Raw genomic sequence first — 26,016 nt, 5'->3', positions numbered from 1 at the left:
ACTTCCAATTGATTATTAGTGAGTCACACCTATGAATACCTTGCAGCTTATGGGGTAGGGTGCATCGTATTTAAAAATGGGACATGTAAAAAATTAATATGACCATGTTCCGACACTGAAAATACCCTGAAAGCTATTTACACTGTGAAACGTTCTGGCTGTCCTATGAGGTGCAGATTAAAATATCAATTCTGTTAGCAAAGGTTTGGGAGAATCTAGAGAATATGTTCAACCACTATTATCTATATATATTAATAACTCAATTCAATGGTAAAGTTAGATTTTTAATAAATATTTCTGAAAAGTAACTTTACGAATATTACCTTATCCCAGCCTCAGGTTTTTGAAAAAGCTAATTCCATTAGCCTGACAGCAACTACCCTGAGAGTGAGTGACCTTAATGAGGTTTAGAAACTGATTTGCATATGGCTGGGTTCAAAATGGCATGCCATGCTGAGCAAAAAAAAATATGGGTGTAAGCCCTAATCTCTATACTGAGGTGAATGTATGACATTGCTCTGCATTCTGTCCATCAATTGTTCTTTTTGCATGTGTCACCCTGAGTGGGACGGGTATGCCCAGAGGTGTGCTCTCCATGCCACTGGAGTCAAGCTATTCTGCCTGATGAGGTGAAATCCCAAAACCAGTCCTAGGATGCTTGTTTCCAGTGCAGGAAGGACCTGGCCTGGCAGTTCGGGCTGGAGTGCTCCCATTGGGCGCTGTGTCAAGACTGATTTGCATATGTCTGGGTTCAAACTGGAATGGCATGTTGAGCAAAACAACTATAGATTTAGGCCTAGATCTCTGTACTGGGGTGAATGTATGACATTGTCTGCATTCTGTACATTCATTGTTCTTTTTGCATTTGAAAAACATGTTCAGCAGACCCTTGTGCCAGTCCTTTCTGATTTTAATGTGACTCTCCCAGATTCACCCTGCCCTGATGGAGAATGCTATGCTTCAAAAAAGTATATATGACCCTTTGTGTGCCGCACTTACACCATGCAATGTAGTGAAGGAGCAACACAAACTTTAAGACACATTTTTAAAGCCATGCAATGCCCCTTTGCTTGGTTTTGAGTGGCTCAAAAAATATGGAGTAGCACAGAGCAGTCCAAAGCAGTGTGTTGCATTCCTCCGCCCTGGGTAGGCATCCCATGGGAATTGCATGAGTGTTCCCCTCATAACTCTCATGGTTTTTGATGCATTCCCAGATATGCAAGACCTTGTAAACCTGGAAATGCATCAAAAAGGAAACGCCTTCCCAGGAGAGGCATTTTTTCCTCTTTCTATGCGTGCTTCTGTATGCAGCACACATAGAAAGAGGAAAAAGCCTCAAGGGATTGCTTTTGGGCAGGAAGGTGCTCCTTCCTGCAAAAAACATTCTGGCCTACAGCACAGGCACCCTAGCACCTTGGTGCAAGGGTGCCTGCATTGGCACTACGCTGCCAAGATTGCACCAGCGCAATAAAAAGGGACAGAAATGCGCCGTATTGGATAAATATGGTGCATTCTTACCATTTCCATGTGATGCAGGGCAATGCAGCAAGGTGGCTTGCTTTGCTATCCTGCACAGTAAAAATCATAAATGCCCCCAAAGTGTGAATGAAGAATTCTTGACAGGCGGAAGGCAAGAAAAGTATCCTGCCAAGGAGTGGACCTCTTTGGCTGTGCAAATTGAACTTTTTTGGCTCTGAGGTTTTCCTGCCAAAACGTATGACTTTAGGGGTACCATGTCTAGAGGCTACCTGTCTTCAAATGGACCTCTTCAGTTACAGTCTGCAACCTTCCCTGCTGAAGGATTTCAACTTCCATTTCAGAGACTAAGTCAGAAGGTAAAAATCGTTGACTGGGATGAACCTATTGGGTGTATCCGACCCGTGCTCTGTCGCAGTCAGCCTGAAATTATGCCTAGGTCTCAAGCACATGCTAAAATAACCTTCAATTGTCTCTTTATTTGTTACTGTGCTTTTCTCTGAAATCTTTTACATTTCATGTCTCCTGCTCCCCATTTTGGTTTTGTGTTGTTTTGGTGTTGTTTAATTTATTACAATTTCCTCTAATAATATAAATTGAATTTCCATGTTTATTGAGCTCTGATTTTGACTTTTTTACTATTTTGGTACTTCTAAATGCTTTACACATTTTCACTAACATTGCCGAGACCTAACAGCTTAGTGACTTTATTAATTTTCGTGGACTAACATTCACCCTAATTAGTAATTAACTTTCTTATACAAAATACTTTATACAAATCCTCTGATTAATTTGCCAATAGAAGTGTAAAGGCAGTTGATATTTGAGCAGGAGAAAAATTTTGTTACGGTATAACTTTAGCACATTCATCAATTGAGGATTATTATTTTATAATTTAAAAAATTGTTATATAAAGCTTATGAACATTGATATTACACCTGAAATGGCAATCTATCAAAATGGTTTCAATTGCATATGGAAAATGCTCACCTGTGTATTCTGATATAATGCTGCTCTTTCCCTCAAGACCATTTCCAGACAAAGCTGAGACTAAGAATATGTAGTAATTCCCAGGTATTAAATTTGTGATGGTCACATTTTCATATAATGTTGCCATATTCTTGGATGGATTACCTAACACTTTTATCAAATAAACGCTTTTGTTGCCAGTGGGTGGTAGCCAACTGAGAGAAACTGAATCGATGGTAACTTCAGTGACGTCCAGATTATTGGTGACATTGGGTACTGAAAAAAAAATAAAGGAATGTGAGTCCCTATTACAGACATTTCTTAAGCAATTATAATAAGTTTGACCTCCTAATAAAAATGTCACAGTAGGAATACGCGAGACTGACTGCCGCCTGCTCAGGATGGTGCTAATAGTCAATAGCATCCTTTACTGACAGCATCAACCCCTGCAGACATTTTTCTATAAGTGATGGTCTTTGCCAAAGGTAATGATAATTCATAAAACCAAGTGAAATAAGGGAATAAAGTGAATTTGTTTCAAATAAAATGAATTGCATTGTGGTTCCTTATTCTCCAATCTTGGTTATGAACACAAAAGAAACATATTTCCCTTATGAGCTTATCCCACTTTTAGACCGTTCACCCCCCTTTTTTGCTTATTTTATTGCATGTTTGAAGACTGCACAAAAACAGTGCCTATTGTATGGACTCTGACCCCTAGAGCATGTAAACATATGACTAGTCCCTAATTCACCTATCTAACTCTCTTTGAAGGCCATAGTGTATCGAGGAGACGCTACACTCACAGCATTGAAAGTTAAATGCCACCTGTGGATTGCAGCACTAATTGTGCAATCCAGTAGTGTGAAGTGGAAAACTTGGCTTCAGGCCTGCCAAAGTCCAGTTTAAATCTGTGGCCCGACCTGTCAAAAAAATCCTTTTTGTAGGAGAAAAACTTCCTATTCATTATTAATGAGTCACAACTATATAGGCCTCACAGCCCGTAAGGTAGGTTGCATGGTTTTTAAACATTGGGCATGTAGAAATTTAATATTACCATGTTTCTACACTGAAAAGCTCCTGAAAGCTATTTTCCCTGTGGAACGTTCTGCCTGTACTATGAGGTGGCAATTAAAATATTAATTCTGTTAGCAAAAGTTTGGGCGAATCTAGAAAATATGTTCAACCGCTATTTTCCATATATTATAATATCTCAATTCAGTGGTAAAGTTAGATGTTTAAAAAATAATTCTGAAAAGTATCTTTTACAATATTACCTTTTCCCAGCCAGAGATTTTTAGAAGATAAATTCCATTAGCCTGACAGCACCCTGAGAGTGAGTGACCTTATTGAGGGTTAAAAACTGATTTGCATATGCCTGGTTTCAAACTGGAATGGCATGGTGAGCAAAAACTGATGGATTTAGGCCCAGATCTCTGTACTGGCACGATAATATGACATTGTTCTGTATTCTGTCCATCAATTGTTGTTTTTGCATTTGTCACCCCGAGTGGGATGGGTATGCCCAGACGAGGGTCCCGTGCTCTCCATGCCACTGGATTCAAGCTATCCTGGCTGATGAGTGGTGAAACCCTGAAACCAGTCCTGGGATGCTTGTTTCCAGTTCAGGGTGGAACTGGCCTGGCAGTGCGGGCTGGACTGTTCCCATTGGGTGCAGGGTCAAGTCTGATTTGCATTTGTCTAGGTTCAAATTGGAATGGCATGGTGAGCAAACAAATGATGGATTTAGGCCCAGATCTCTGTACTGGGGTACATTTACGACATTGTCCTGCAGTCTGTCCATCAATTGTTCTTTTTGCATTTGAAAAACATGTTCAGCAGACACTTTCGCTGATCTTTTCTAATTCTAATGTGACTTTCCTGGATTCACCCTGCAGCCCTGCCCTGATGGAGAATGCTGTGCTTCAAAAATGAGAAATGGGCCATAAATATGACCCAGTTTGTTTCGCCCTTGTACCACGCAATGTGATGCAGGAGCGACACAATCTTTAAGTCATATTTCTAAAGCCAGGAAATGCCGCTTTGCTTGGCTTTCAGTGGCTCAACAAATATGGAGTGACATAAAGCAGTCCAAAGCACTGTGTTGCATTACTCTTCCCTGGGTAGGCATCCCATGGGCATTGCATGAGTGTTCCGACACAACTCTCATGGTTTTTGATGCATTCCCAGATTTACAAGACCTTGTTAACGTGGGAATGCACCAAAAAGATACACCCTCCCAGGAGAGGCATTTTTTCCTCTTTCTATGTGTGCTTCAGTATGCAGCAAACATAGGAAAGAGGAAAAACCCTGTTAGGATCTCTTTTGTGCAAGAAGGTGCTCCTTCCTGCAAATACAATTCCTACCTACTACACAGGCACCCTAGCACCATGGTGCAAGGGTGCCTGCATTGGCGCTAGGCTGCCAAAACGGATCCAGCGTAAGGAAAAAGGACAAAAATGCACCATATTGGATAAATATTATGCATTCTTGCCATTTCCCTGTGATGCAGGGCAATGCAGCAAGGCGACTTGCTCGGCTACCCTGTACAGCAAAAATCATAAATATGCCCCCCAAGTGTGAAAGAAGAAATCTTGACAGGCTGAAGGCAAGAAAAGTATCCCCCAACGACCGGACCTCTCTGTCTGCGCAAATGGAACTATTTTTGCTCTGATCTTTTACTTCCAAAACTGATGGCTTTAGTTGGACTATGTCCAGAGGCTACATGGCTTTGAAAGGACTTCTTCAGTTACTGTCTGCAACCTTGCCCCGCTAGAAAATTTCAACTTCCATTTCAGAGACTAAGTCAGAAAGTAAGAACCTTTGACTGGGATGAACCTGTTGAGTGTATCCAGCCCTTGCTCTGTCGCAGTCAGCCTGAAATCATGCCTAGATCTCGAGCACATGCTCTTTTACATTTCATGTCTCTGATTCCCCATTTTGGATTTTTGTTGCTTTGGTGTCATTTAGTTTATAACATGTTCCTCTAATTTTATAAATTCGATTTTCCTTTTTATTGTTAATGTGATATTGACTTTTTTGGTACTTCTAAATGCTTTCCACATTTTCACTAATTTTCACGGGACCTAACGGACTTTATTAAATTTCGTGGACTAACATTCACCCCAATCAGTAATTCACTTTCTTATACCCATACTTTATACAAGTCCTTTGCATTAATTTGCCACTAGACGTGAACAGGCAGTTGATATATGAGCAGGAGGAACATTTTGTTACGGTATATCTTCACGCAACGGGTCTAGCACATTGAATTTGAATTTTGAATTTGAATTTGAATTTTGAATTTTAAAATATTTATTAAGCGCACTTATACCGGAACGGTTTCATGGCGCTGGACAGCGGTGAACCAATGGAGGCGGAGGGGAAGGCGAGGCTGTTGCAGATCTAGAAAACAGGAAGGTCTTGAGAAGTTTGCGGAATTCCAAGTAGGAGGATGAAGTCCTAAGTGCAAAAGGAAGCAAATTCCAGAAGGATGGAGCTAGCACCGCAAATCTGCCCCCCCGGACTTCTGCTTCCTGAATCGGGGGACTGAGAAGAGAGCCTGGTGAGCGGAGCGGAGCTCTCTAGTCGGAAGGTAGGATGAAATGGCTTCACAAAGGAAAGCGGGGGTAGTCCCCGACCTAGCCTGATACGTGATGCAGCCCAACTTGAAAAGGGCCCTCTCCCTCACCGGTAACCAGTGCAGAGACTGCAACAGAGGGGTCGCATGGTTGGTTTTGGGAAGACCATAAATCAGGCGGGCCGCCTGATTTTGTATCAGTTGGAGCCGGCGGATCAGGTAGGCTGGAGCACCATTATTGATCACATTCCCATAGTCAAGGCGCGATAGCACCATGGCTATGAGAATGAGCTTGAGGGCGGCGACAGAGAAGAATCGGGAAACCTTACGGATGGTACGGAGGGAAAAGAAACAGGCAGACACCACTGAGTTAACCTGCGTGTGAACGGTGAGCAGGGGGTTAATAAAGATACCCAGGGTTCATCTAATGAGCATTATTATTTTATCATTTAAAAAAATGTTGTATGAAGCTTCTGAACATTGATATTGCACCTGAAATGGCAAACTTTCAAAATTGTTTCAATTTCATATGGAAAATGCTCACCTGTGTATACTGATTTCAAGCTGCTCTTTCCCTGAAGACCATTTCCAGACACAGCTGAGACTAAGAACGTGTAGTAATTCCCAGGTATTAAATTTGTGATGGGCACATCTTCGGAGAATGTTGTCAAATTTGAGGCTGGATTGCCTAACACTTGTATCAAATAGAAGCTTTGATTGCCAGTCGGTGGGAGCCAACTGAGGGAAACTGAATCGATCGTAACCTCTGTGATGTCCAGATTATTGGTGACATTGGGTACTGAAAGAAAAATAAAGGAATGTGAGTCACTATACATACATTTCTTAAGCAATTATATGAAGTTTGATCTCTTTATAGAAATGTCAGAGTAGGAATACTCGAGGCTGACTGCTGCCTGCTGAGGATGATGCTAATAGCAAATAGCATCCTTTATGGCTTATTTTATTGCATGTTTGAAAACTCTGCACGTTAGGGAAGTGTGGAACAGTGCCCAGTGTATGTACTCTGGTCCCTAGAACATGTAAACATCCCTGATTCACCTATCTAACTCTTTTTGAAGGGCATAGTACATGGATTAGAAGCTAAAGTAACAGCATGGAGAGTTAAATGTCCCCTGTGGATTGCAGCTCCTTTTGTGCCATCCAGTAGTATGAAATGGAAAACTTGCATCTGTAAATTAGGTTGCATGGTATTTAAGAATTGGACATGTATACATTTAATTTTACCATGTTTCTACATTGAACAGCCCCTTTAAGCTATTTTCACTGTGAAACATTCTGGCTGTCCTATGAGGTGCAGATTAAAATATTCATTCTGTTAGCAAAGGTTTGGAAGAATCTAGAGAATACGTTTAACCACTATTTTCAATATATATTAATAGCTCAATTCAATGTAAAAGTTTGATTTTTAATAAATATTTCTGAAAAGTATCTTTTGGAATATTACCTTTTCCCAGCCTGAGGTTTTTAGAATCTAAATTCCATTAGCCTGACAGCAACTACCGTGAGAGTGAGTGACTTTAATGAGGTTTAGAAACTGATCCAGATGCAGGACAATGGATTAGGCTTGGACATATACAAAAATAATTATACATTGAACTCTGAACTTATTTTCAGACACTAACAACTACTTGGGCTGTATCCTAGTTTATTATTATTTTGCACACAATGCCTCCTCAGTGTGGACCTCTCCATATGCAAGTCATTATTCACCCAGATCCAATAGGCAAAACAAAATGATGATGGATGGAATGCTGAACATTGTCAAACATTCACCCCAAGTTACAGATCTGGGTTTAATCCATCATTATTTTGCGTTCATGCCATTCCAGTTTGGACCGAGCCATATGCAAATCAGCCTTGTCCCTGCCCCCCATGAGAACAGTCCAGTCTGAACTGCCAGGACCTCCTTGGACAGGAAAACAAGCATCCTACGACCGGTTTCACTGCATCACCTCTCATCATTCAGGCTAGCTGGAAACCGGTGGTGTAGCGAGCACGGGCCTCCCGTCTGGGCATACCCTTCCCATTTAGGGAGAAAATGCAACACAAAAAGATGATGGACGGAATGCTGAACATTGTCAAACATTCACCCCGAGTCACAGATCTGGGTTTAATCCATCATTATTTTGCTCACCACGCCATTTCAGTTTGGACCCAGTCATACACAAATTAGCCTTGGCCCTGCTGCCCATGAGACCTGGGGTAGAGAAGTGAGCTAAATAATGATGATGTATTCAACCTAGATCTAATAGTGAATAGGGGTGAGTGTCTGAAAAGTTTCACCACTCTGGCCATCATCGCCTTGTGTATGCTTTGTTCACCCTAAGTTGGTATGAGTCCCTTGCTCACTTTGTCAATGGATTCTAGCTAGCTTGGCTGATGCAGTGTGTTATACCAAAACCGGTCCCAGGATGTTTGTTTCTGGTCCAGTGAAGACCTGACTTGGCAGTTCGGGCTGGATAGTTTCCATGAGGAACAGGGTCAAGACTGATTTGCTCATGGCTGGGTTTGAACTTGAGTGGCGAAGTGAGCTAAAGAAGATGATGGATTCAACCCAGATCTGTGAAAGGGGGTGAGTGTCTGAAAAGTTTCAGTGCTCCATCCATCATCTCCTTGTGTTTGCCCTGATCCAGAAGTAGCAGTTCAGACTGAACTGCAGTGTTAGGTTCACCCTGAACCAGAACAGATGCAACCCAAGATAGGTTTTACCCTGATTGGGGCTTGTCAGTCAGGAGTAACTTGGCAAAATGTGCACTAGACACAAGTTTGAGTATATCTGCTTCACTAAGGATCCTATAGTCTGGCAGTCCGAGGACCGCTAGACTCACATGGTGTAGTCCTAGAGGCACTCTTATGGTCTATCATCCTGTGATAACCTTTGACTACCATCATTTTAATTGACTTTAGTGTGTTATTTTATCCTAGCCTGAATGTACGACTTCCTGCGTATGCCTTGTTTCGCTTCACGTAGTTGTGAAGTGGGAGCTGTCACAGAGTAGAACAGCTTGCCCAGAACAGAACGTGTGGGATGTGCATTTGAAAGCATGAGAGAGACAGAGGTGTGGAATGTACTTTTTGGTCTTGTAGTGCAGTGTTATGAGCAGTGGTGCACAGATGTGCACTGTGTTGTACATTGAAAGATGAAGTATGTGATGCTATAAGCAGTGGTGCACAAATGTGCACTATGTTGTACATTGAGAGATGAAGTATGTCATGCTATAGGTAGTGGTGCACACATGTGCATTGTGTTTTACATTGAGAGATGAAGTATGTGATGCTATAGGAAGTGGTGCACAAATGTGCATCATGTTGTACATTGGCAAGCATTATGAAGTTCTTACTATTTGCTTTGACATGGCCTCATGTCATCCTGAATTCTGACTCTTCCTTGCTTGAGCTTTTCTGCATGCACAGACAGGCTTGCTAGTTGTTTTGGTTAATCACGTTCAAGGTCTGTTTTGTGAGAGATTGTTTAATGTACCCTGGAAGGCTTTCATAAGCTTCATCAAGATAAAGGCAGGAACACGTGAGAATGTAGAGGGAACGTGGGAACTACTTCTTGCCGTGGAATGCTTGCCTTTAAGCTGGCCAGTTCCAGTAAGTTTCCTTGGCGCAGAGCGGAAGAATTTCGAACCTTCTAGTGTGTTTTGAGACTATAAAGCTGAGGGTTGTTGACAGCCAAGTTGGAAGTACGCTTGTGGAGTAGATGTATTGCCACAAGAATTTGGATTTGAGTCCTGATCGCCAGTTCATCACCTGGCTGTAGCAGTTTCCCCTAGATTGAGTTGGCAAGGATGTCGAGTGAACGATTGTGTGAGGTGATTTGTTTCCGACTAGTGCCATTGTGTTGCGTGTTTCCAGTGGCGGTGGTAATTTGAGGTGTTTTCTTTGTGATGTGTGGATGAGTCAGAGTGCACATCCAAAGTAATAATTTGATGTATTTAAGGTATATATATCTTTCTGATCTCTTTCAGAATGTCCCATATTATTTGCTTGAGTGTTATCTCATATTTTTTGCTGTTTGTATTCATATTATTATCCATGCATTTAACTGTTGCATTTACCAAGTGTGTTAATATTGCTTGCATATAAATATATATCTATATATACATTTGAATGTGGTCCGTTTGACATCTGGAAAACCTTTCCTCTTAGAGAGCATTGCATAAATAAAACAACAAGCCTTATTCTAAAAAGAGAGTCTTTGCATTTTGTAAAGTTAACCCCTTTCCTAGGTTTTTGTTGTGCTTTATGTGTCCTGCTTTGCCATGTTTGAGGCAGTGTGTGTGAGATTCTGTATTATCTGAAAGGCGGAGCAAGACACATGGCCATGACAGTGGCGGTACAGCCACTGCTGAACCAGTGGTCCGACTGCTCCATTATGAGCTGGGAAGTCAGACAGCCCTAGGACTGCTGCCAGTTAACTACAGTTCACTGAAGGTGATGCAGCGGTCAGAGGTCGCAATATGCTTGGTGGGACCGCCTTGGTCCAGCCAAGCATATTACAAGTTTCCTCACCTCCACTGGTGACATGAAGGTTCCTCCTCCATGTCAACCCTGGTGGAGAGGAAACAAAGGGAGTCCTAGAGTGCCCTGTGTGCCTTCTCTGCTTGCCCATACACACAAAGGGGCATAACATGTCCCCCCCCTTGTGCATGCACAAAAGTTCCTGCACAGCGTAGACTTTTCAGTTCAAGCCGTGGAACAACCTTGTGAGGTGTTCCCATTGTGGTGCCTTTTTCAAATTCAACACAGCCTTTAAATGAGGCACCACCCTGGGAACGCCAAGCCGCCATACACAAGACTACAAATAACTTGTAATCTGGCGGGTGGCGGTGAGGTTGAAGGGGCAGGGGCGCAGCAGTGGAGTACTGCTCACCCTCATACTGCCAAAACTCATTATCAGGCCCTAAGTGTGTTGCACTAAATCAGACAAAAAGTAGTATATGCAAAGTTTAAATTAATCTCAGCCTCTGGTAATGCCTCGGGCAGCATTACAGTCCATCGTCATTTTTCACACCATGCCACCTCACTTTGGATATAGCCCTAAGGCAAATCAGTCTTGTCCTAACTCCAATAGGGATACTGCAACCTCAAATGCCAGACAAGAACCCTTTGAAATTGAACAAAAATAAACCAAGACAAGTTTTGCCCTGATTGAGGATCATCAATTGTATGCAGCTTGGCTCTAGCTGCAGAGTGGACATTAGACCCACGTCTGGGCATGCCCATAGCACTTAGGTTGTCAGCCTGAAATGATGGATAGAATGTTTAAATTAGTCTCAGTCACTGGTAATTACCCCAACCGCAACCCAGTCCGCCAATATTTTGCACACCATGGCAATGCAGATCGCTCATTGGAATGAAGCTTCACCCAAACGAAGAGCTGCAATATGGGTGAAACCACTTTTCTGTTGCTTGTGTCCCCGTTAAGGGAGGATCTGGCAGTTCAGGATGGTCTGTTCCTATTGGAGCATGGACAAGACTGATTTCCATATGACTGGGTCCTAACTGAGTTGGCATGGTGTGCAAAATAACAATGGCCTGTGATACAGACAGAATAATTATCAGTGACTAAGATTAATTCAATCATTCCATCCACCACTTTGTTGTATACTTCAAGGTGATGCCTTAAGTGCAACAGAAGTCCCCAGATGTTGTTACTGCTCTAAGCTCAAGTCAAAATAAACTGTATTCATCCAAAGGCCATAAAAGCAAACATAAAATAGGAAGACATAGGCCCAGTACTCACTGTGCAATTGGAACTAAGCTGCACCCAAATGGTGAGCTCCAATCAGGGTGAAAGTGGTGGTTGCTCATGTTCTGGTTCAGGGAGGACCTGACTTGGCAGATCAGGCTGGATTTTTCCCATTTGAGCAGCATTAACAATGAGTTGTGCATGGCTCGGTCGAAACTGAGGTGGCGGTGTGTGAAAAGTAACAGTGGACAGCGATGCAACCCAAGATACTTTTCCAAACGTAGAAACTGTTTTTACCTGAACTATTATGCAATTGAGCAGTCATATGAATATCGAATTGGCATAGATCCCCCAGAGCTTTCTGGGAACTGTTTGTGAATATTTGAAATGCCCGAAATATGCACATCAACTGAAGTTACAAAGAAGCAAATTCCAGACTGCATTTCTCAATGCAGCTTTTTGATTACATTCTAACCTAAACTGGGCAATTGGTTCAGAATCCAATTAATTTTTATTCTCTTCAAACTTTCTGTTATAAAATATGTTCAAAATAAATAACATAATTAGATTAAATCTAAGAGTCCGAACTCTCTTTAAGGCAGTTACATTAAAGGTAGGCTCATCATGGAATTTTTAGTCAAGTCAATGGTGTTGTCTCTGTTTGTTGAATTTAGAATATATATCTCTCTATTCCTATTTTGTGAGTTACTAACATTATCCAGTTTATAAAGCTTTACAAGATTGATATTAAATCTGTAATTGCATATGATTTCAATTTTATATGGAAAATACTCACCTGTATATTCGGATATTACATACTCAATTCCCAAATCACCATTTCCAAACACAGGTGAGATAATGAAAGTGTAGTAATTCCCAGGTATCAAGTTTCTGATGGTCACAAATTCAACAAGCGTGGTCACATTTGAGGAAGGATTTCCTGACATTTTCACCAAATAGGAGCTTATTCTGTTAGTCCCTGGTTCCCAGCTCAGTGAAATTGAATCAATGGAAACCTCTACCACGCTAAGATTCACAATTTGATGGTTTTCTGAAATAAACAAACAGAATGTGAATTACTATGAAAGGAGTTACATCAAAAATTGCATTGCATTTTGTTTTCTAGCAGACATACCAGGGAAAATATGAAAGGGTTACAGAGTGCTCATCACTTCAGCTGAAACATTGCTCTAGGTAGGAATTCCTCAATGAGTATTTGTACTTGTAATTGGTTACTGTGTTTCTATAATTTGTTACAATTCCTCAAAATCTTATTGGTACACAATATAAAAGAAGGTAAACAATAAAAAGACACATTTTTGTCATTTAAATAGGTTCTTTTTGAAATGCTTTGCTTAGACTTACATGAAGCCTTTTTGCCCTTTGTATGTGTGCTGTAGAGTGCAGCACACATGCAAAGTCTGAAAAAGGAGGAATGAAAGCATTTCTCCTTCCTTGCACCTATTTTAAAAAGGGCGCAGTTTTCTCACATTAAACCCTATCTACTTTATTTAGTCAATTGGGTTTCGCGAGAAAAAGCTTGGGTGGTTGCATGGGAACGCCCATGCTCCACTATTGTTATGCCCCCATGGTGTTAATTAATGCAAAGCAAGAGAAAAGAGTGTGTCCAGAAGGACTAGTTTGCACACTGTAAAGAGACTACCCTAGACCATCAATTCTAGGGTTCTTATTGCATTATTTCGCTTATTTTAAATTATTTAGATTGGCGAAGCAAATAAATATTATTTAATGTCTTAGAAAATAAATCTTCCATTTACAGAACATCACATTTACAAAAACACATTATACTCAATGTTATATTCCGCTTGAAAACGAATGAATTCAAAGACAATAATGACAAGTGAAACTTAGACAATCGTGTGAAATAACATTAACATTGAAAGTACTACACCAGTCTTAGTTTTTACATAAGGCACCATGCGGACGTTAGTTTCTTAACTAGAAGTTGTTAATTGTCCTGCCTAGGCCAAGAGACCGGGGGTTATGTCTTCAAAACAATATTGCCTACACAAGAGGAAAAAATTATTACTACATTCCTTAAGGCACAATATATACACAATCCCCCGAGCTCACAAGAGCCACTATGCGCTGCTTTGCGTTACTTTTACGTTATTTCCAGCTGTAACAACGTAGTGTTTTTTTCAATGAAGAAGGAGGCGAGAAGCAGGAAGGAGAGCAGCCAGGCAGTGGAGGCGGCAGACACACAGGTAAGTGCCTTCTTTTATAATTTTTAAAGAATTTGGGATGGTTTGGGAGGGGGGAGGGAGCGGAGCTCCATGGAGTTTTTTTCACACTCCGTGGAGCTACGCATAGAGGCACTACGCCAGCTCAGCCCACCCTTAATTATTTGGTAAGTTGAAATTTTAAGTATTATAATTTTGTGTTTTTACTGACATTTTAATAAAAGTTTGCAACAATTTTCTTTTTGAAAATCAGGACCAGAAATTCTAAAAGTAAAAGTAAACAGTTGTTTTAAGTATCTACAACAGCAGATGAACATGTTGTCAGTTGAAAAGTTAATGTTTAAACAGATATGTGGGCACACTCGCATCCATATGTTGGGTAACTTTCTACTTAAAAGGTATTTGAGGACTGATGTGGACTAACTAAACCTAAATGCTTACGCATTTGAAGATTGAAATGTTTAAAGGTATACAAAAGGTGCAATTTGAATCCACATTCCGGAATTCAGCATATAAAAAGTGATACTCATTCTGCTGATAAACACATTGTAAAGATACCCTTCGTAAGGTACTAAAGGTTTAAAAAGAATCTTCAGTAATAAAACATAGATTATGCAAAAACCTTTTGCTGGTAAAAATGTCACTATTAATAGTACCTCAATTTAAATAGAGGGAATATAAACATTTTGAAGATTGTGCCTGTACACAAATGTTGCAGCAGGGAAGGCTTTGTATGAATTCCTATGTGTGCTGTCCAGAAAAATCTAACTTTACACCTTATTGTTGAATATTTGTTAGTATTTAACTGGCTCCTGAAAATATATCCTCACAGCACGAAAACATTGTCAGAATTAAAGCATAGGAATATAATCTTCTTCAGGAGTACAGCCCGCAACCAAAATTATCCACCTATTCCAACCAAGGTACTCAATGAAGACATGTAGTTTAGAAACCTTGGTGCGCAATCAATAAGGGAAAAGACATCATGGGCCCGATTCACAGAACTAACTTAAGACAAAATCCTAAACTTACTACTTTTGGTATTCACAGAAGTTAGGATTTTGTCTTAAGTTTGTCTTAAGACAGACTTAAGACAGACTTAAGACAAAATCCTAACTTAAGTCTGTCTTAAGTTAGTTCTGTGAATCGGCCCCTGAGACACTAGTTCTGAATGGTGGCCACAACAACAGAGTAACAAATCAGAGCCACTGCTCAGGTATCTAAAAAAGTGAGAGATGCAAAATAAACAGTGACACTTTAGACAGTTCATGCACACAAAATATAACCATATGCATTACCAATGATGTTCAAAGCTTAACTCTCTTGACGTGAAATTACTGTGGCTAGCCGCAGTCCAACCAGGACTCAAGGCTGGAGCTGAATAGCTAAGGCGCGGCTCTGAGACTGCCGCAATTGAGGAGGATGGCTCACTATAGAAGAGAAGAGGGATGAGCGAGTCCCTGTGTTTGAGGGAATAGCGAGTCCCTGTGTTTGGTGGGAATAATCGATTAGCTAGATGAGATTAGGTAGTATTTGGTTTCCATTTTCCGAAAAATGAGAGGTCTTGATCTTTAAAATGAGTTGTTTGCACTTTGCTGAAATGCATTATTACAAATTAAGGCAAACATAAATGTGACTGAGAGCAAGATTATTTCAAGTAGAAGAGGCATGCAAAGGATGGAAGGGGGACGAGAGGTGACCACCAGAGGTTTCAAGTAAAGATCAGTTTTTCATGCTGCATTTTAGAATATACATAGGACATGTGAGATAAGATGCTATTTGAGAATGCAATACTGTAGAAAGAAACACCATTATTTGTATGTGAAGATAGTGCTACATTGAATACTTTGATTGGTGCTAGAGTAAGGTGAAGAGTCTGGCCATTGTTACGTTGCCATTAGGCCACCGCTTGAGCAAAGAGTGCTGATCAGCTCACAGAGTAGAAGTGTGAAGTAATGCTTGGATGCAAACATTGAAAAGACATTCGTTCTGCAAATGCTGGAGGCGATATCTACTGATGTTCATCCTCAGTTTGAAGCACTGTATTAATTATAAAGCACACTGGGATTCACTTAGGACCCCTCCACTGTGACATAGCACAAGATGGATGGCTGCACCAAAACCACTCCAGGAAACTCTGAAAGGAGCTAATAAGCAACAAACAGACATGGAAAGACTGAAAGCTGTAGGGGTTTCCCCCTGGTCTGGTTTACGGTGGTGAAATCCCAAGGATCCATACGCCCAACCACAGACCTCACAATTAACTTTGACCTTGTAATTAACCTTCTCTTGTACTTCCGTACTGCAATACTGTTTCTTACCTGCTACATCAGAGACCTCGACAGCCTCTTACTGGCTCTTGAGTCAGAGGGACCTTAGGACTTTTGAAGGTTGGAGTCCCTTCAACCTCTCTCCTGCCTGGAGTTTGGAGATCCCTACATAACCAACTCCAGTTGCTGCACATCCCTTGCCCTGGTTTTACTGCCCTTTATCCACTCCCTACATGTGATACAAGCGGTAACAATGTCTTCTCCAAAGAGTGGTTCTTGATTTTCAGCCCAGAGTCCATGGTGAAGCATGGGAAGGAAGAAGAGGAGACCACGCTGCTGCACGGACAGGTGGCCTTGCTGTCGGGGCTCCGCCCGATGATGAAATTAGGAGCAACAATTTGAGGAAAGGAGAAGAGAGAAAAACGTAGCTGTCTGTTCATACAGATAAGATTATGTAAGTCAAGATGTAGGAATATTTCAACACTTAAAAATGATGTGGCGTAGAAATCATAATGATGCCATGCATATAGGTGGACCAAAGAATGAACTGCCCTGGTGACCTGTGATGCATAATATAAGTTTTAAATGTATGGACAGCAACACCATCTTAGAAGTGTGGCTCAATGGTTAGAGCGGCAGACCTTGATGCAGAGATCTGGCCCGGGACCAGGGTTCGATTCCCGTCTCGGCGGTTATTGGGCTGATATTCTCGCCTCAGTGCCTATTCTAATCATGGGTCCCACTCTGTAACTCTGGGCAATAGCTTGCTTAATCTCTACAACGGCCCCAACAGCGCTGGGATGCCTGGCTTCACTTTGGGGGTGCCCAGGAGTGGACATTTCACAGGAAAAAGCCAGGAAGGGTTCCTTAGCGGTATGAGTACAAGCGCCGGGAGACCCCGGTCCGGGGTAGCTGTGCGCTATACAAGTACAACACATTTACATTAATATTTTCAGGAGCCGGAAAGATTTTACTGGGGCACTGCAAGTCTTATGAATAGTTAACTTTGGGGTAAACAGGCAGCAACATGTGACTGATACCCATCTTTGGGCATAGGTAGACCTCTAGCATGTTTCTGTAGACTGGCAGTGTGAATGGACTACACAGATGTGGAATACCTATGCCTACCAAATGTTCAAATAGCCATTCTTCCTTTGCTAACGATTGTTGGCCTTCAGTGGTACCTTTTTCCATTGAAGGATTCAATCACCATAAATGCCTTCAACTGTAGAACACATCTTGCAAGTGTTGTTAACAAGAAGTTCTCTGTTACACAGACACTCAACACTTCTTTATCAAAATGACCTAAATCCTCATGATGCTTCACAAACATGATTGTTTGCACGCTTAGGGCCAGATGTCCGAAAGGATATTGCATTCTTAAACAGACTGAATCGCATGTTTGGTCCGTTAAGAAATGCTAAATTGCCTTTCCACACGCACAAAGTCAGATGGGAAATTGTAAAATGTGGTTTGTACCCAGTAAAAATCACATAATGCAATTCCCTAAATACTAAATTGCATATAGGGATTTCCTATTTGAGATTTTCTAAGCACATCTACAAAGCATTTCCTAAATGCAAAATGGGCATTTAGGAAATGCTATTACCCTGGACTCCAAGCCAATTGTAACCAGGTGCAATTTGTAAAACACTGTAAGGCACACATTTGTCTCTAGGGATCTACATGCACACCACTTCATTTTATGCTGCGTAAAGTGGGGCCCTTAGGCTAAACCATTTGTACCTAAGGGCCTTTAGTCCCACAGGAATGATTGGTTTAGCGGTTGTACGGCATTACAACGCGGGTTTTTACCCCGCATGCCATTACAACGCAGTTTTTACAACGCAAGTCGTTACAACGACTTGCGGTGGGGGGGCGCTGGATAGTGGAATAGTTTAATTTTCTCTTCCAACTCCAGCCCACGTTGACAGTAGGGAAGGTGTTGGATAGAAAATTAAACTATTCCCTATCCTACAGCGCCCTCCAGCGCAAAGTCGTTGTAACGACTTGCGTTGTAATAGCAGCGTTGTAATAGCAGTGTGGGGTAATGCCCGCGTTGTTATGGATGTTTCCCGGTTCAGCATTTCTTAAATAGTGATTTCCTAATAGCTATTCCTACAAAGTAGGAATCCGTATTAGGATATCTCTATCTTTGTACATTCCATTTTGCATTTCCTAAATACAGATATTCTAGTAGCGATTCCTTGTAGAGTAGGTATCTCTATTAGGAAATCTCTATTTTGTACATTTCATTTTGCATTTCCTAAATAAAGATTTCCTACTAGCGATTTACATGTTGTGCAAAATAACATTGGAGTGATATACAGCCTTGAGTAATTACCGATAGACTGAGATTAATTCAAGCTTTTTATCCCGCAGGTTCTGTATACTTTAGTGATAGGATATACTGGATTTAGGGCACAGCAGACTGGTCTACGGAAAAACTCTCTACACCGGCATCAACAAATCACTACTCTGAAAACTCCAAACAATACATCACACCGCAGCCAGACTCGTCCTCGGCATCCCGGCACGAAGACATCAGCCAACACATGCGGAGACCCCATTGGCAGGCCGTGGAGAAGAGAGTCACCTTCAAGATCCTCACCAACGCCTACAAGTGCCTACATAACAACAGACACAAATACCTCAATGTCAGAATAAACTTCCACGTACCCAAAAGAAACCTCCGATCTGCCAAAGTCCCTCTAGCTGAAACCCCACGCATCGGCAGAGCAGGGGAAAGATTGTTCTCTTACATTGCAGCCAGGACCTGGAACTAGCTGTGGACAGGCATCAGACTTGCCCCCCCCCCAGCACCTTGAGACCCTCACGGGTGAGTAGCGCGCTTATAATTCCATGATTGATTAATTGACATAAACCACTATCAGGTCACGAAGGGCAGCTGGCAAGGTTCCTGAATTGTCATTAACTTGAAAAGGACAAAGGTGAAGTCTGTTAATTCATAGGTTATTGTAAGAAGAGACCAGAGGATAGGGAAGCCTTTTTTCTCTAGGCCAGAGGTATCGAGTTGGACACCAGACCAGTAAGAGAGGAAGATGTTCCTAGGATATGTTTTATGTAGCTGGGGAGGAATGGACTGCCATTTCCCTAAACACACCCCTGCCTTTCCCAAGGGTCACCTTCAGGGGCAGAAGTCCTGTGTCATGTTGGATTTACATAAGAGAAGCACAATGTGGATATCTTGCAGTTAGGCAAACAGGCTGCGCTCCAAAAGTGGGAAGGGTTGGTTCCAGGTTCATTTACCCCATTGATTAGGAAGTATTGCATTGACTACGAAGTATTGAGAAGTTGCCCCCACCCTCTAGCTAGTGAAGCCCCCAAAGCTGGTATATCAATATAGAACACTTTCTGGACCTCTGGAAGAACAGAAGAAGGACTGCACCTTCTGTTTGAGACCTGTCAGTAGACTTGAAGGGCTGTGCGTGATCACATTTGTACCCAGGACAAAGGATCCATGGCTCAATTGGCTAAACTCTTATGTGGCTGCAGGGACCACAACAATATTTACCAGGACATTTTTTTAAAGTACCCCCCTGCTCAGTTGCAGCTGAACCTTATCTGGATCTGCTGGTGGGCTCTACTGTAGTATGTTTTGATCCTGCAATGGTGTCCCTAAGGTCCTGTGATCCTTGAGTTTGTGCAGCTGGACTTTTCCAATATTGTCTGAAAAGTTGGGTCTTGGAAAAACTATGAACTTCCAGGACCTACGGTGGACCAGAACCCACCACCCAATTCAATCCAACTTAAGTGTGGCCTTAACAGGCAAATATTCAAAGATTTCATTTTGGTCCAGCTCAGAGCTTTTTGATGATTGAAACACATATTCTGTAAACCCTTACAGCAATATTTTCTGATTTCAGTGCAACCATCCCAGATTCACCCTGCAGCTTGGCCCTGTTAGAGGTTACTGAGCTCCAAAAAAGAGGCTAAGTCAGAATTGGAAAATCTTGACTGGGTGAAGGTGCAAAAAGAATTGCCCAATTAGCGGACCTCTCTGGGTGAGAAATTAGAACTTTTTCCACTCTGAGTTTATCCTTCCAAATTTGTTATATGTTCTTGTATTTTGTTCAGTGTCTATCTGTCTTTGAATGGATTTCCTCAGATATAGTCTGCAACTATTCAGAGGATTTCACATTTCATTTCAGAGACTAAGTCAGAAGGTAACATCTTTGCCCTGGAAGAACCTGTTTGTTTGGAACCTTTACCCCATTGGTTATGGAGTATTGAGTAGTTACCACCATCTGCTAATTAGCAAAATCCTCAAGGATGGCACCTCACCCACAGCGCCATAGAACACTTTCTGGGCATCTGTAAGAACAGAAAAAGGACTGCACCTACGGTTTGAGATCTGTGAGGAGATCTGATGGGCTGTCCCTTCTCACACTTGCACCTAAGACAGAGAAGTGGACTCCATGGGTCAGTTGGTTGAACGTCTGAGTGGCTACAGGGACACTACAATATATAAGAGTCATTTTTCTGAAGTTCTGACTGGCCCAGTAGCAACTGAACCTAATGGAGGAGTCTGTTGGAATACATTCTGACCCTTAAAAGGTCCTCGGATCCTTGGCTATTTATAGCTGGACTTCCAGACCTCCAGATGGTCAGAACTAACTACCCAAGAAAATCCAATCAAGTTGCGATCTTAGGAGACAAAGATTACAAGTTAGACTCACTCAGAGCTTTTTGATGCATGAAAATATGTTCAACACTCCCTTGCGGCAATCCTTGCTGATATTAATTTGACATTCCTGGATTCAGCCTGCAGCCTTGCCCTGATGGAGAATGCTGTGCTTCAAAAAAAGGCCATATATATGACACACTTTGTGTCACACTTTGACCGCGCAATCTGGTGCAGGAGCAACACAAACTTGAAGTCATATTTCTGAATCCACACAATGCGCTTTGCTTGGCTTTGAGTGGCTCAAAAAATATGGAGTAACACAACGCAGCCCAAAGCATTACTCTGCCCTGGGTAGGTATTCCATGGGTGTCGTATGAGTGTTTCCACACAACTTTTGTGCTTTTTGATGCATTCCTATATTTACAAAACCTTATAAACCTGAGAATGCACCAAAAAGATTCTCCTTCCCAGGAGATGTGTAATGAGGAGAAATATCTTTATTTGCCCTAGTTTTTTCCTCTTCTCATGTGTGCTGCGTACTGCAGCACACATAGAAAGAGGATAACGCCTTGTTTTTGTGCAGGAAGGTGCTCCTTCCTTCAAAGAAAAATTCCTGCCTACAACACAGGCACCCTTGGACCATGGTGCAAGGGTGCCTGCATTGGCGCTAGGTTGCCAAAACGGGGCCAGTGCAAGGGGAAAGGTCAGATATGTGCCGTTTTGCATACATATGGTACATTTTTGTTCTTTCCCTGTGATATAGGGCCATGCAGCAAGGTGGTTTGCAAAAATGTTTCTGGCTGTGCAAAACAAACTTTGTGCTCTGAGATTTTCTTGCCATACTTCCATTTCAGAGACAAACTCATAAGGTAAAAATTGTTGACTGGGATGTCTCTTTAATTTACTACTGTACTTTCATCTTAAATCTTTTACATTTCTTGTTTCCGGTTCCTTATTTGGATTTTTGTTGTTTTGGTGTCATTTAGTTTGTCCCAAACCAGGGAGAGGGGCTCTCTTTGAACCAAAAGGGAATGGAGCACCCAGTTACTATGAAGTAAAAAAAGGATTTTCCCTTTAGGTTATTTTTATAGCGTGATAATCAGACACATTCCATCTATAGATGGAATATGTCTGAATCTCACGCTATAAAAATTACCTAAAGGGAAAATCCTTTTTTTACGTCATTTAGTTTATTACATATTCTTCTAATTTTATAAATTTGATTTTAATATTTATTTTGTTATGATTTTAAATGTTTACTTTTTTTTGGTACTTCTAAATGCTTTACAGAGTTTCACTAACGTTGCCACTAACAGATTAGTGACCTTATTAATTGTCATGAACTAACATTCACCCCAATTAGTAATTCACTTTCTTTTACCCATACTTTCCTTTGCATTAATTTTGCCACTAGAAATGAAAAGGCAGTTGGAATATGAACAGGAGAAAACTTTTGTTACACCATAAGTTTTTACAATGGTTCTAGCACGTTTATCGGTTGCGCATTATTATTTTATAATTTTAAAAAATGTTATATAAAGCTTCTGAACATTGATATTGCACCTGAAATGGCAAACTTTAAAAATTGTTTCAATTTCATGTGAAAAATGCTCACCTGTGTTTACTGATATCATACTGTTCTTTCCCTGAAGACCATTTCCAGACACAGCTGAGACTAAGAACGTGTAGTAATTCCCAGGTATTAAATTTGTGATAGACACATTTTCATAGAATGTTGTCACATTTGAGGCTGGGTTACCTAACACTTGTATCAAATAGAAGCTTCTGTTGCCAGTCGGTGGTAGCCAACTGAGAGAAACTGAATCGAGGGAAACATTGGTGACGTTCAGATCATTGGTGACATTGGGTTCTGAAAGAAAAATAAAACAATGTGAGTCACTATTGCATACATTTCTTAAGCAATTATCTAAAGTTTGATCTCCTAATAAAAATGCCACAATAGGAATACTCGAGACTGACTGCTGCCTGCTTAGGATGATTCTAATAGTCAATAGCATCCTTTATTGACAGCATCAACCTCTGCAGATATCTTGCCATAAGAGATGGTCTTTGCCAAAGATAACAACTGATCAAAAAGGGAAGTACAAATAAAACTGGTAAAGGTCATCATAATGTGGCCATTAAGGATCATAAAGATATCCCTCTAATTTCAACCCTGTAAATATATTAAAAAAAGAACAATTTTGATTAATGTTTATTTTCCATGTCAATCATCTTAGAATGCATTCCATATAATAGCTACCCATGAACTAAAAGCTGTTATGCACTGCAAATTCTTCTCAGGGGAAGGAAAAGATGTGGTCTGGATACAGAAAAGCAACACTAATTGTCCTGTGTATAATAAGATATTGTTTAAGCACTTGACATTCAGAGCATTTTAAACCCCTCAAATCAATATAGCGCATTGTGAAGTCCAATGCTCTGCAAACAGCGCCCAAAAAAACAGTGCAGATATACACTATCAAAGATGTCAGACTATATTCAGATAATTCATACAACCCAAGTGAAATGAGGGAATAAAGTAAAACTAGTTCAAATAAAATGGATTCCATTTTGGTTTCTTTTTTGCTTATTTTATTGCATGTTTGGAGACTTTACACATTAGGGAATTGCGTAACAGTGCCCAGTTTATGTGCTCTGACTCCTAGAAAATGTAAACATGTGGCTAGTCCCTGATTCACCTATCTAACTCTATTTGAAGGCCATAGAATGAGGAGTAGAATGTTTACTCACAGCATGGCAACTTAAATGTCAGCTGTGGATTGCAACACTTTTTCTGCAATCCAGCAGTGTGAAATTGAAAACTTGGCTTCAGGCCTGCCAAAATCCAATTTAAATCTGTGGCCCGAACTGTCAAAATAATCCTTTTGGTAGGAGAAAAAGTTCCTATTTAATATTAATGAGTCACACCTATCAAAACCTTGCAGCTTATAAGGTAGGGCGCATGGTATTTAAAAATAGGACATGTAGAAATGTTATATGACCATGTTCCTACACTGAAAAGCCCCTGAAAGCTAGCTTCTGTGTGAAATGTTCTGACTGTCCTATGAGGTGCAGATTAAAATAATTATGTTAGCAAAGGTTTGGAAGAATCTAGAGACTATGTTCAACCACTATTTTCAATATATATTAATAACTCAATTCAATGGTAAAGTTAGATTTTTAATAAATGTTTCTGAAATGTATCTTTTAGAATATTACCTTTTCCCAGCCTGAGGTTTTTAGAAGCTACTTCCATTAGCCTGACAGCAACTACCCTGAGAGTGAGTGATCTTAATGAAGTTTAGAAACTCGTAGACGCTGACCTGTGCGCATTGGGAAACTTCCTTCATCTGACATTACCGAGAAACTGCTCACCTGCCAAAGCCGATTTCCTGCCGATTTGGGGCTGAGAACTGATTGCGGGACTGATTACGGGACTGCGAGGACCAGGGGGCTTTGCAGCGTGAGACCTGCCTCACCTGGGTCCTCTTCCAGCCCACACTTCCCAGTTCGTTGATAAGTTACTCGCGGCCCCCGCTCCGCGGGAGCCGCTCGTAGAGGCTGACCTGTGCGCATTGGGAAACTTCCTTCATCTGACATTGCCGAGAAACTGCTCACCTGCCAAAGCCGATTTCATGCCGATTTGAGACTGAGAACTGATTGCGGGACTGATTGCGAGACTGCGAGGACCAGGGGGCTTTGTGGCGTGAGACCTGCCGCACCTGGGTCCTCGTCACGCCCCTATCAGCATCACGTGGGACGCGCGCCGGGCAAAGCCCGGGCAAAGGGCGGGCTGTCTGTGGCAGTCGTTGGCCGGAGGAGGCTGGGCTGGGCCACCTCTCCTGGCCTCGGACTAAGAAATAAGAAAGTAAGTTCCCGATATATGGACATAGAACTGTATTTTATAGACTTGGCTAAAGGCCTTTTTCATTTTCCTGGTGGTGTCACTCTGTGCCTATTGCTAATCTGCCAAGCGTATTCATATTGTAAATAAGATGGCTGCTAAAGGGGTCCCTAAAACGATTATTTCACAAGGAGGATCACTGAAGGGGACTTTGGACCATTTTTTAATGCGGGCAACAACAGCCATAGAATGCGAAATTGTGAGGTCTGAGCGTCGCTTATCCTTGGAAACTATATGTAATGAACGCTCTTCCTTGGGCTAAGTGATTCATCCTGTACCCCACCAATATCAGGGGATGTAAACGACCCAAACAATATTACTGGTACCCCGGTAGAGCTGGATTGCGTACCTATTAGGGCCGAAAATTCCCATTCAACTATGGGTAATCTAAGTATTGAGCCCTGCATGCAAAGAATATCGGATGACAGCTTTCTAGGCTCTCCACCTATTTCAATAGTTACAGATAATTTGCAATCTATTGTACTTGGAAGGGGCCCACTCTCTAAAAGGAAGCGTGGGGGAGTTAAGCATAGGGGGAGATTAGCGAAATCAGCAAAACTGCATACAAGTCCTCCGAAGGTTACAAGCTGTGCCCCAAGAAATATGAAGGATTATTTAGGACAGAAAATGCCCGCACAAACCCTACCCTCAGATTTATTGGGACAAATTGAACTTTTAGTAAAATTCCTGATCTTACCGCTAGTTGAAAGAGTCAAGAGAATTGGGGAGAAGGTGGGGACCATAGAGGAGATAATAAAGTCAAATGCTGTACTTATTAAGAAATTGGTGGATAACCCGCAAACTCACATCTTTACTCAAGCCAACCTGGATGAAACAAATGGGGCGGTGAAAAATATTATCCCAAGTCAATCGGCCCGCTGATAGTATCATTCCCTAACGTGCAGGATCCAACACTAGTCACTAGACCTAACCTACCAAATATTGCTGCAATTAAAGAAGGGCAGATTAATAAGCAGATAACCCTAGACAGGCATGGCACTAACCTGGGCAGATTAAATAGAACTACCCCTCGTATTGACTTACTACCAGAGGCGGCACCCTTCGTGAGTGCCCTGTCAGGGGTGCCTGAGCTTGAAATTGGGAAAATTGAAGGGTATCACGAATTAAAAAATGAAGTAGCCTTTTGGCTAAGTAAAAATAGACCGCTTCCACCTAATATTGACGGGAAAATTCTACACGTCAGAAGGGTGGGGTGGTTAGGTCATATGACTAAGGATATAGA

The 26,016-nt window shown here is 41.5% G+C and overlaps 1 protein-coding gene across 1 annotated transcript in view; it reads right to left on the bottom strand.

The window, feature by feature from the left end:
• LOC144792178 (tenascin-X-like) overlaps positions 1 to 26,016 on the bottom strand; it is a 567,777-nt gene that overhangs the window by 312,679 nt on the left and 229,082 nt on the right. The window contains exons 8-11 of the mRNA XM_078667078.1: positions 22,482 to 22,736; positions 12,541 to 12,795; positions 6,570 to 6,824; positions 2,467 to 2,721 (exon numbers count right to left, since the gene is read on the bottom strand). Of these exons, the coding sequence (XP_078523204.1) occupies positions 2,467 to 2,721; positions 6,570 to 6,824; positions 12,541 to 12,795; positions 22,482 to 22,736 (1,020 nt within the window). The remainder of the gene's footprint in view (positions 1 to 2,466; positions 2,722 to 6,569; positions 6,825 to 12,540; positions 12,796 to 22,481; positions 22,737 to 26,016) is intronic.

The sequence above is a fragment of the Lissotriton helveticus genome, chromosome 11, assembly GCF_964261635.1.
Source record: "Lissotriton helveticus chromosome 11, aLisHel1.1, whole genome shotgun sequence".
NCBI lineage: Eukaryota > Metazoa > Chordata > Amphibia > Caudata > Salamandridae > Lissotriton > Lissotriton helveticus.
The sequence above is the reverse complement of the archived record's forward strand: the minus strand, read 5'-3'. Positions and strand labels throughout refer to the sequence as shown.